Raw genomic sequence first — 13,210 nt, 5'->3', positions numbered from 1 at the left:
CTCTGTCAAAGACCAGATAGTGTCTTTGTAGACTATTCAGACTCAAGCAGCCATAGATAATACATCAATGAATGGGTGTAGCTGTGCTCCAATAAAACATTATAAAAACAGGCATGAGCTAGATTTAGACCATGGTGATAGTTTACCAACTCCTATTCTGCCTCAATCTCATCATCAAATCCTGTTAATTTGACATTCACAATATAACCAGAATCTGAATACTTCTTATTATATCTTCAATTATCACCCTTGTTCAGGTCTCCATGATTTCTTGTCTGAATTAATACAGAGTTATTGCAGAAGCCTATTAACTGATCTCCATGCTTTCATCCTCATTCCCCTTCTAATTGATTCTCAAAAGATCAGCTAGTGTGATTCTTTTAAAGAAAGCAGTCATATCATGTCATTCTTCCCTCAAAATCCTTCAACAGTTTCCTTCTTTCACAGTAAAAGTCCACAAGGTCCCATATGATCTAATCCCTAATGACCTCTGTGACCTTATGTCCTGTCATTAGCCCTTTCACACCCTCTTTCCCACACTGGCCTTCTTGTCGGTCCTTGACATGCCACATATAGTGTGCTTTCACCTCAGGGCCCTGATACTTGCTGGCCTCTCAACTCAAAGCATCCTCTTCCTGGATATTTACATGGTTTGCCCCTTTGTCCCTTCAGGTCTCTGCTCAAATGTCACCTCACCAGAGAGACTTTTTCTTTTTTTTTTTTAATTATACTTTAAGTTCTAGGGTACATGTGCACAATGTGCAGGTTTGTTACTTATGTATACATATGCCATGTTGGTGTGCTGCATCCATCAACTCGTCATTTACATTAAGTATATCTCCTAATGCTATCCCTCCCCCTCCCCCCACTCCACAACAGGCCTCCATGTGTGATGTTCCCCTTCCTGTGTCTAAGTGTTCTCATTGTTCAGTTCCCACCTATGAGTGAGACCATGTGGTGTTTGGTTTTTTGTCCTTGAGACAGTTTGCTGAGAATGATGGTTTCCAGCTTCATCCATGTCCCTACAAAGGACATGAACTCATCCCTTTTTATGGCTGCATAGTATTCCATGGTGTATATGTGCCACATTTTCTTAATCCAGTCTATGTTTGATGAACATTTGGGTTGGTTCCAAGTCTTTGCTATTGTGAACAGTGCCACAATAAACATACGTGTGCATGTGTCTTTATAGCAGCATGATTTATAATCCTTTGGGTATATACCCAGTAATGGGATGGCTGAGTCAAATGGTTTTTCTAGTTCTAGATCCTTGAGGAATCGCCACACTGTCTTCCACAATGGTTGAACTAGTCTACAGTCCCACCAACAGTGTAAAAGTGTTCCTATTTCTCCACATCCTCTCCAGCACCTGTTGTTTCCTGACTTTTTAGTGATTGCCATTCTAACTGGTGTGAGATGGTATCTCATTGTGGTTTTGATTTGCATTTCTCTGATGGCCAGTGATGATGAGCATTTTTTCATGTGTCTTTTGGCTGCATAAATGTCTTCTTTTGAGGGTGTCTATTCATATCCTTTGTCCACTTTTTGATGGGGTTGTTTTTTTCTTGTAAATTTGTTTGAGTTCTTTGTAGATTTTGAATATTAGCCCTTTGTCAGATGAATAGTTTGCAAAAATTTTCTCCCATTCTGTAGGTTGCCTGTTGACTCTGATGGTAGTTTCTTTTGCTGTGCAGAAGCTCTTTAGTTTAATTAGATCCCATTTGTCAACTTTGGCTTTTGTTGTCATTGCTTTTGATGTTTTAGTCATGAAGTCCTTGCCCATGCCTATGTCCTGAATGGTATTGCCTAGGTTTTCTTCTAGGGTTTTTATGGTTTTAGGTCTAACATTTAATTATTTAATCCATCTTGAATTAATTTTTGTATAGGTGTAAGGAAGGGATCCAGTTTCAGCTTTCTACATGTGGCTAGCCAGTTTTCCCAGCACCATTTGTTAAATAGGGAATTCTTTCCCCATTTCTTGTTGTTGTCAGGTTTGTCAAAGATCAGATGGTTGTAGATGTGTGATATTATTTCTGAGGGTTCTGTTCTGTTCTATTGGTCTATATCAGAGAGACCTTTCTTAACATACACACCCACACACACCCGCACATACACCCACACACAACTTTCCCTCTCATCTTGCTTTTTCATTCTCAGAATTTATCACCACTTGATATTTGCTTAAATTTTTTTTTTCTGTATTTTGCTGCCCCATTTCTCCCCAAAAATGTAAGTTTTACAGTGTTCTCTTTGCTCCTTGTATCCAGAGTGCCTAGAACAATATCTGGAACATAATAGGTACTGATTAAAATTGTGTATTTCCTCAATGATTTAATAAAAGCCTGCATTATTATACAGGTACAGTGACCATGTTATAATTACATAAATGTGGCAGATAGGGTAGGCTGGAGCAAAAGCTAAACTTAAATGTGAAAAAAAACAGGATGTGTGTCCCAAGAATGCTTCCTGTCAACTGTGTAAGTTAGGAAAAAATATTCACTTTTTTTCTCAGCCTTGGTTTCCTCATCTCCAAATGCAGACAAAAACTGCTTTCCTCTACTTTCCTTGCTTTTTGGAAGTCAAAAGTAACATGAGAGAACATAACTAAAGGTCCATGCAAATTGTAGAAAACTGTAAAAGACATAGGTAACTTAGACAGAGGTGACTTCATTCTTTTCTTTCCTTTTTTTTTTTTTTTTTTTTTTTTAACTGAAGACCTTCATTGATGAAAAACTGGTTGCCAGACTTCATCATTTTAGGAGCATCCCAAAGGCAAATTCAACAGCAATATAGATGAAATTGAGTAGAAATGATGGTGAAATAAGGATGTAGGAATATAAACAACAGAAAAGTATGGCAACACCAACATATCAACAGGGCTATTTATACATATCAAAAATTACTTACCCGTATATATCCCATCAAGAGTGATTTGGCCAAAAGCTTGATGCCTGATAGCAATTATTTCATGCCATTTTCCATCACTATATTGTTTACCATGATCATTAGTTGTAGTTACTTCCACTGGTGACCCCTTAGGGGAATGAATGAATAAATAAATGTTTATATACACATATCTACACATAAACACACACTTACATGTTTGTTATAAACCAATTTACAAGTTTCAAAATTATGATCCTGATACAAGCATGCATACATTTCAAACAGAATTCAAAATTAAAGTTGATGTCTAGCATCATTTTGGCTTCCCTGTGATGTATTAATACTTCCCTGAGCACCACAGTGCACAGATCTGTAAAGGTCTCATCTTTGCAATAAGAATTTCTTACAAAGCCACTTGCATTTTCTGATGAATATAGCTATTCATCAGAAAGGTAAAGAATTTTCTATTCTAAAATTTTAGTCTTTACTTTTCATGGTGTAAATATGAAAAAGAAGAGAAGAATTTAAAACTAATAAAATACCACTAAAAATGAGTTCTGAAGATAGAGAGATGTCAGATAAGTCATTCTTATCTTCACAAAACTATCAATAACAAACGGGAATGACATTCACCTTAAAAACTAGTCAGTTATGATACATTAAACATAAGGGTGGAGTTAAACATAATACACAATGCTTTGAAGTCAAAATCCAATATTTATAGTTCTGGCTAAGGTAATCATATAATAGTTAAAAATGTGTTCCTAAGTGATAAGACATAGGAAATGGCAGATATTAAGAACAGAGTTTAGCAAATAGGAGGTAGTAATAATAATAATAATAATAATAATAAACTGAGAAAGAGAAATAGAACAGATGCCTGCCATGTCACTACTTTCAAGAAAAGTAAACACTTTTCCAGTATGTTATAGTAGCCTTGGTTACCTATAGTAACATTTTCAGTGTTAAGAGAATAAGACTAAGTGACAGATATCCCAACTTTATCACCAACGGCTACTAGTACTATTATTAAAGAAAACTAAAACAGAAATTACTCTAAAACTTCTAAATGGGAATGAATTTTCTTCTTAATAAAGTTGATTTACTTAGCAAGAATAAAGCTCATTCTATTAAAATCTTTAAAAATTAAAAAATAAGATTGGGTAAAATATTACTAAAACATTTAATTAGCAGAAAATTTCACCAAACTCTAATAATTTTGCTATACAGTTTTTTTCAAAAAGAGAAAATAGATAATTGATGTAATGAAGTTGAAGATGTATACTGAAAAACATACAATGTTAACCGTATCATGTTTAGTATGATTTCTGTTTATCTTTTTCTGAAATGGCTTCTGTGATATAACATGTCCACGCTACACATTTAATTGGCTCCTGTCCGGCCTCATAAAGCGCTTGATAACATGTATGATATACAGAATTTCATGTTATCAAAGTAAAAAAAAAAAAAAAAAAAAAAGCTTTTAATTTCCCATGAGTATGAGTGGGTTGCCTCTCACATGGACAATATCCCAACTTTTACAGACAACTCCATCAGCTAGAAACATGACCATCTGGCAAGTTCTAGTCTTTGTATTTTTGTAGGCTGACTTTCCTTGTATCGGTTTTGTCTACATACTCTTTTATTTTCTTCAACCCTATTTCAACATTTTAAAATTTTACAAACACACATTTCATTATCGTAGTTTAATAATTAAAACCAGAACTGGTGTCGTGCCCAATTAATGTGCCCTGGTAGCATGCCCATTAGTTTTTCCATTAGTGAATTCAACAATACTAATGGGATTACTAGCATGGGATGCTAATTGGGCGTGACATAAGAAACTGGCTTACTTCTTAGCATACCCTTGCTAATGATGAAATTAATGAGCATTTTATTAAATGCTGTCTCATCAAAGTGTACTTAGTTAGCGTTAAAATTGTTACAAATGATGCTGCATTCTAAAGATCAGGTGTCTGAGTAAGTGGTTCTTCATATTTTGTTTGGCAACAATCTGAAGCATTAATAGTTCTCTACATCAGAAATCACATTTATTGGAGACAAATTCAAGTTCATTACCTACAGCCTCAGCATGCCAAACTCACTTTATACTTACGGCAATTTAGAATATCATTTTTTGAAGATTATTTTAAGATTACTTCCCCCCCACCAATGAAAAGGAAAGAAAAATTCTGTGATGACTTCTGGTGTCATATTATTCATGTTGTTCTTTCTATTTGGAACATATCAGACACATTCAACAGATGCTATTCGGAATTGTTTTAAAGCTTTCATTCTCATAGCTTCCTTCCAAGTAAAGCCAGAATATGATGTGAATTTCCTGTTAATGTCACTGAACATAGAATATTTAACGGTTTAACATGGATCATTACTGGTCACTAAAGTATGATCTGGTCAAGTATATTCAAAATTGAATTTAATTAAATGAAGAATGGGAAAATTATAGCTAATTGTTGGAGATTACAAAAAATACAGTAATTAAAAGTTATAGTTAACTTTTTTATTGTACCTTTTAACAACGGCAAGTGTCCAGTTTTTAATGTACAAACACATTTCTAATTTTATGTACTATGAAGAATCTCCCTTTCCCTAAACATTTATTCAATAGAATGCTTTGGATAGTTGGATGACAAACCAAATACATTTTTATATCTATAGCCTCTATATTGTATTAAATTGTTATATAAGGAATTTATTACTGATTTTATTAAGAAATTTTAAAAAGAGCAAAATACATGATGATTTCATGTTATTTTATAAATATGTGCTAGATAATTACTTTAAAATTCCTTGAAATTCTCTTCATAATTCAAAATTTGGCTATTTTGAATGAATTCAGTAAAAACAATTTAAAAATAACCATCTTATTGTTTCCTGATAAAAGTCAAATTATCTGAAAACAGACAAGTTTAAACAAGACTGGGCATGGTGGCTCATGTCTATAATCCTAGCACTTTGAGAGGCCAAGGTGGGAGGATTGCTTGAGGCCAGGAGTTCGAGACCAACCTGAGCAAAACAGCAAGACTTTCTCTAATTTTTTCAAAATAAAAAAAAATAAACAACAATTAAAGCTTTATGTAATCATCACAAGCTAGACGTTTTAACTGAGAAAAATGGATAATTTTCTTCAGTTATGAGTAGTAGTAGTATCTTACCAACAGTTATTGAGTCAGTCAACCAGGTAATATGTCAATGGTCATTTATTTACTGAGCATCTACTATGTTCCAAAGACTGTTCTAAGTCCTGAAGAAGTATCTGTGGACAAAACATTCATAGACTTTGCCCTCACTGGATCATGCAGTCTGATAAGAAAGACACACTAAGTACATAATTACTTGTGCCATGAGTATAGTAAAGTATTCACTAGATAATCTCGTCCTCATTTAAAGATTAGAGGAGAAAAACTGGCTTAAAGTGGTACCCAAAGTATTTAAAATATAAATAAATGAAATGCCAATAGAAGGCATATGAAATAAACTTCTATACTGTTTTAAATCCAGGGTAGCTCTAACTTCATACAAGAAGCTGCATTGATATTACTTTGGAACAGGAGAGCAAATAAGAGAAGAGTATTCAAAATTTTCTCCATCCCTCAGTTTTAACACTTTGTCTAAAAATGAGTGGGGCTTTCATTATAAATTTAGAAAATATGTTTAGTACCTGCTTTAGTGTATAAATTCCTTGGAGGTAAGGAAGGACACAGTCCTTGCTAGCATGAGCTCATTGTTTCATACATAGTTAGTATCATGACCCATGAGCACTTAGTGTAATGCATCTGATAACATTTTCTCAGCTAGATCCCAAGGCCATCCTGCTCAACCCATACCTTGTATTTTAAACAATAAATAAATTGTCACTTTCCTGAAAACTCAAGTAGCTTTTACTTTATGGAGAGATATTATTTCAGATAAAAATTTACTTACTAGACATCACTAAACCCTCCCCACTCCCTTTAACCCCCAACTTGGTTTTAGCAATTTTTTTTTGAGACAGGGTCTTGCTCTGTTGCCCAGGCTGAAGTGCAGTGGCTCAATCTCGGCTCACTGCAACCTCCACCTCCCAGGTTCAAGCAATTTTCTGCCTCAGTCTCCCGAGTAGCTGGGATTACAGGCACCTGCCACCACATCCAGCTAAGTTTTGTATTTTTAGTAGAGACAGGGTTTCACCATCTTAACCAGGCTGGTCTTGAATTCCTGACCTCGTGATCCACCTGCCTCAGCCTCCCAAAGTGCTAGGATTACAGGCATGAGCCACCGCACCCAGCGGCTTTAAGAATTTTATTAACACTTGGTGGGCACCTACAGACCATGTCTACAGTTTAGCGTTTGGCTACACACGGTAGAGACAGAGCAACTGGGAAAGCTAATAGCAGTGATGAGTACTCTAAGTAATTGTGTGAGTGAGAAGGGTAAGGGGACAGAAATGAGGGGCAATGCCCCATGAATGTTTCCCTGAACTCTGTTACCACGCTTTGCACCAGCCTGTCCAGGTGATCACCGTAAAGGAGATAAAAAAGATGAGACCTGCCAGATGAGTTTCCTGGCAGCTATTCTCAGTTAAGCAGTTTGACCTCTTTACCCTCCTATCCTACAGAGTTTTAAGGTATTGCATCCTTTAGAAAAAGCAACAGCACATGTCAAAAGAGATGGCAGTGATGCTTCAGATTTGGGGAAATCATTTTTGGATTAATTCTCCGATGACTGTTCCATGTTTGGTAGGGGGTGACTATTAATACTCAAAATCTGTGATGAACAACCAATGGCCAGAATTCCAATGAGTGTCATTCTGTTCATTTCTGTGTTCCCAGTGCATAACTGTGAAGTCCAATAAATTCTTAGCAAAATTTCACTGAATGAAATAATTCAGTGCTATTCAAATAATTGAATTCAGTGCTAGTTCTATCCCTAAACCACTCTATCACCCTAGTTAAGCCACTTCATCTAAAGCACGGATGAAAACAATGTCAACCTCAAGGGGCTACTTCAAGAATGAAATGAGATCATTCATGGGAACCCACTTTGTATACTTTAAAGCTCTATAAATAAGTGGTCCCGTGATTAGTTTTTCTCCATCTGGCTTCTTCTTAAATATCTCCAGATACTAACTGGTTGAAGGGGGAAAGCCAGATTTTTCTTTCCCATTGACAGTGTTCTATTTTACTGTACTCTCCCCTTTCTTTTTCTGATTTTTGTTGATTTTTTTTAACTTAGCATTTGCTCTCCTTTCTAACCTTGTTAATTTGGATGTCCTGCAGAACACTTTTTTATTAGTAGTAACTAATTGATTTTTCTACAACATTTAAAATCATACATTTTCCCTATTTATTTTAAGAAAACAAAACATCAGTATAACCTATTCCCTTATTCCACCCATACCCCGCCACTCAGCTGATACCTTCAGAACTTTTAATTCACTCATTTTTCCTCTCCTTCAATTCTTACTAATTTTAGCAACAAATGATTATTCACGGTATTTTTTTTTCTTGCCCTTGCTATACTTCTCTTCTATTTCAAAGATTCTTATTTGTCACTGTAAAACAGAGTTCTAGTCACTCTATCATTAAATATTTAGGCATAGCTTAATATTGCTAGATTTATTATTCACTGATGCTTCTTCTTTTTATATTTCTGACTCTGTTATTTTTTCTTTTGGCTAGATTACATACTGAAATATTTCTTTCAGTGAACAGTGCACAGATGGATTTTTTCTGAATTTATGGATATCAACAACCATCTTTCTTTCATGTTGAACAGTAGTATAGCATTGTAGCTAAAATCATGGTCTTTGGAGCTCAGTTGCTTGTGTTTATAACCTGGCTTGGTCACTTATTAGGGTTGTGACTTGGGGAAAATTAACTTACCTGTGACCCAGATTCCTCACCTGTAAAATGGGAATATTAAGAGTATCTACATCACAGAGTTGTTGAAAAGTTCAAATGAGTTTATATGCATGTATAGGCATATGTGTGTATGAAAATGTATAAATTTACATATAGAGAGAGCACTTACAATAATGCCTGGCACAAAGAGGTCTCACAGAAGTATTAGCTTTGCTTAATCTTGACAGGAAATTGATGAGTCTTTTCAATGGATATATACTAAATTCCCTCTTAAATCAGATATTCTCTCCTATTTTTTGTTTCATCATTTTATGTTATCCCTGTTTTTCTCGAGCATGTGCTTTTTGTTCTCCTTCTGAATCGCTTATTAGTGACAGTAGTAGTATCTATCTTTCTTGTCTGCGTCACATTTTTATTATGTATTTTGAGAGATTTCTTCAACTTAATCTTCTGACCTACTAATCTGAGGCTCAAAGTGTCTCTCCTCTAATTAATCTACTTAAAGTTTTCAAATAAAAAATAATATTTTCCTTTATGTAATTGAATCAACTTCAGCTGATTTTTTTTTAATTTTTTTCAGTTGCCATCTGTCTTGCCTTCTGCGATAGCTGCTGCTTCTTCCTTTCCCTCTGGCTGCGGGATCTGCTTAGGTGTGATGCTATTTCCTTTTGCTTACTCACTGCCCACCTGCTGGCATCCTTTAAGAAGCTGCCTTACAAGGGGACACTCAGAAATCTTTGTGTCTGAGGACCCACAGTGCACCAGCCAGGGAGTTAACGGGCCCCTGTCAAGTCATGAGGAAGGAGCCTTTCTGCCCCTGGTCCTTCGAGTGGCCACTGTGTGACTCTCTCAGCTTCATAAAGCAGGGAGACCTTGGCCTGCTTTTTGAGGCTGGTAGGGTCCTCAGATACACTTGGTACAAAAGGCCCTGCCTTTCCTCTCTAAGGTCAATGGATCTCCGGGGCACATGAGGCTGAGATCCTCAGTCAGATTACTTAGTCCATGATCCTAGATGCAACTTGGATCCAAGGGCGAACGTTGTGCCTGCTTTACCAATAAAATGTAAAACGTTTATTTGGTAAGCACATCAGTTTTAAGTTGAAGAACTAAGAAAATGGAAAGCTAATATCTTTTACTTAGTTTTATTTCTCAACTACTCACATGCCTAATACAATACCCAATATCAAATGCTCACTGATATTTGTTTAACTCAAGTGAAGACAACTGTTCAGTGCTTTCCCAACACCCTTAGGAAAAATTCAAATCCTCACATTCACTTACAGGGCCTTAAATGACTTAGTTTCTACACAGCTTTTCAATCTTCAACCTTTCCCTTTGTCTCTGTTCCCAGCTATATCAGATTCATCTCAGTGTGCGAAAAGCGCCATGCTCTCATCCACCTCAGGCACTTAATATTTGCTATTTCCTTAACGTTTGTTGCTCACTTTGCCTGGAAACTTTATGTTTAGCACCTTCCCAGGTGGAGATCAGTATCTCCCCTGTACTGCCCCACCTGAAATATGCACCCTCAAATACAGACATATGCTCTTGTTCTGACCAATTTTTCTTCATTGATTTGTATCTCAGTTAAATATCACATTTACAGAGAAAACTGACAACTCAGAAAACAATGTATTTATTTATTTTTGTTCCTATAATACATAGAATCCTAAATCTTTATTTTGATATAATTTATAAACATTTAAAATTGATTATTTTACTGTATCCTTTGCAGATTTTTTCACAGGGGCATGGTCATATTTAACTTTAAAACTATGGTAGTCTGCAACGCCCAGCACAATAGTACCCGATAGCCACTTAAATATTTGCTGGTGAAACAATAAAAAAAGAAAGACACGGAAGGATGAAAAGGGGACATAATCTTTTGCTATTAAGAAAAATAAAAATAGAGCTCTTTAAATTTATTTAAAAGTTTTAATCTTCATTATAAGGTGGCATTTTGCTTGTTAAGCACATAGATTCTCAGTCGGACCATGATGGTTTAAAAGTTAGCTCCGCTATTTTAGCTGAGGGCAAGTCACATTACTTTTGTAAGTTTCATTTTCTTGATTGGCAAAATGGGGATAATAATAGTACCTACCTTACAAGGTTTGAATGAAGTTTCAGTGTGAAAACAGAAGCATTTACCTCAGTACCAGGCACATACTAAATTCTCAAAATTATTAACTTTTATGAGTACTCATTTACCTGAGGATCAAAAAGAAAATAAAGACGTCCCTTCTTCAACTGGAGTGCAAAATACTCTTCCTGATTGCCAGGTGATGCTGCAAAGACAATCAAACCTTCAGGCACTTTTGTTCGAAAGCTGGCCTTAATGCCTGGTAAGACAAGTGTGATCAGCAAATCAGTGCTGGGGTTTTGTTGATTCTTTCTGATAAATGTACATTTACTTTCATTATTATTTATGATGTAGTGAGTACAGTCAGGAAGTTATACACAGCAATGTACTGGCATGGTCTAGGCCATTGGTTTTAAATATATCCCATTTTAAATGCCAATCAGTACTTGGAAACTTATGCCTGTGTTCCTGCTAATCAATATATAATGAAGTTTAAATTTATGCAAAACTCATCAACCTAAAAAGACGTATTGTCAACCCAAAATTGGATACTCAGAGTATCAACGTGAAAACATGATCAGAGAGTCATAAAAATAAATGGATTTTTGACACAAGTGAAAGAAACACAGAGGATCTTGCTTAAAATATTTATGAAGTTCATATAATCAGTTCAGTAATAGAAGTTAATATTGGAAAGACCTGCCATGAAGTGGCCTATAGAGGTAATTTCCTGAAACACCATCCTATAACCAAATGGTTTGCAGCCTTCAGAATTCTGGGATCTTTACTGACCCTTCAGAGCGCATACCAGCCCTGCATAGGATATACAATGCTCTTTTCTCATAGAAATTTCCACAGCTTAGGAAGCGGGGGCAACATGCAACAGCCCTATGAATGATGCCTTCCCCCTACCATTACATGGCCCCATCTCCACTCTACTCAGTATCTCACATACTCAACACATACTATGGAGCTCTTGCCTTGTGTAAGGCTTTTTGCTTAATGTATTAAAACTGGTAAGAGACACAATCTCTGTTTTCAAAGAATTTCCAGTTTAGTTGAAAATATTAAATGCATATGCCTTAACAAATTATCCTGTGAGAATCAAATAAGAGCTTTCAAGACCATATATGAAAATCAAATAACATCTCAAGAACACAATAGTGAATAATGAATGAATACTGATTTGAGTAAAAATACAGTCAGCCAGGATAATAAAAATTTAAAGGAAGGAGATCTTCCTTCAGGCTGAGCTGGTAACCAAAAGTCCTGCATATGTGGGTGGTGGTGGACTCAGGTTCAATAGACATCAACTACCCCAGAAACCATGTCTTAAGAGAAAAACTTTAGCTAGGATTTGAAGGCAGGAAAGCAGATATCATTTGGTGAACACTGGACTGTCGTTTTTTCAACATACATCTGTGGAACACTAACATTTGTTGAACTCTGCTACACGGTAAAGAAGAAAAACTAATAAGCCCATAACTGACATTGAGTTCTAGTTGAGAAAAAAGACAATTAAAAAAAAAAAACTGTAATGTGATGTGATAAATGGTATAGGGATATATACAAAATACCTGATTAAAAGAAATTGAGGACAGTTTTAGAGAATATAATACTTCAACTTGTTTTCAGAGAATATGAAGGATTTGGTGGGAATTGTACAAAGGCCTAGAGGTACAGAAAGTTTGAGGAAGGCTGGTTGTGAAGGAGGGAGTTAGATAAATCTGGAGAAATAGGTGAGACCCCACATCTGTACAATATGGCTTGAGAAGTTTGTATAGAAGACAAAGATGAAAAAGAATGCTGTGTTCTAAGTTATTTTGAGAATACCATTCCTTTAGTCACAACAAAGGTTAAGTTTAGGATACAGGCTTTAGACTTTCCAAGAAGGCAAATCAAATTTATCCTGGCCTTCTTGACTTCTTCGTCTCCATCTTCTATGTTTTATGCTTTTGGTCATTTTCAACAAACTTGACCTAGTGATTTTTATATCTCATTGTTACAGACTCTTTTATTCTCTTACTCCGGCCTGCTTGAACATTGTGTTCTTGCTGTCAGATTCAGGACGCGGTACTTCCTGGCAACTCTTCCACTTCACAGAATAGAATTGTTTGCCCCAACAAATTGCTTTTCAGTAGTCAAACTCACTTGGACTCCTACTACTAGATGTATTGTTCTCTCTCATCTCCCCTAATAAGCGCACTGAAATGATTGAGCCACCCATTTGAAACTTATCCCATAAATTAATGGAAGAAATTAAAATTTGAGTGGAGAGCAGGAACAGGATTTTCAAAATTGAGACTAAGGCAACAAAATTGATGATGAAATGTAGAGAGGAGACGTAACTTAGTTACACAGAAAAGAGGTGAGTGCTGTGCTT

The 13,210-nt window shown here is 35.7% G+C and overlaps 1 protein-coding gene across 1 annotated transcript in view; it reads right to left on the bottom strand.

Moving 5' to 3' along the window:
- The window catches only part of USH2A (usherin), a 795,153-nt gene that overhangs the window by 459,541 nt on the left and 322,402 nt on the right, over positions 1 to 13,210 (bottom strand). Inside the window, exons 21-22 of the mRNA XM_025367257.1 lie at positions 10,956 to 11,086; positions 2,908 to 3,034 (exon numbers count right to left, since the gene is read on the bottom strand). Of these exons, the coding sequence (XP_025223042.1) occupies positions 2,908 to 3,034; positions 10,956 to 11,086 (258 nt within the window). The remainder of the gene's footprint in view (positions 1 to 2,907; positions 3,035 to 10,955; positions 11,087 to 13,210) is intronic.

The sequence above is a fragment of the Theropithecus gelada genome, chromosome 1, assembly GCF_003255815.1.
Source record: "Theropithecus gelada isolate Dixy chromosome 1, Tgel_1.0, whole genome shotgun sequence".
NCBI lineage: Eukaryota > Metazoa > Chordata > Mammalia > Primates > Cercopithecidae > Theropithecus > Theropithecus gelada.
This window is presented reverse-complemented; position numbering and strand designations above follow the sequence as displayed.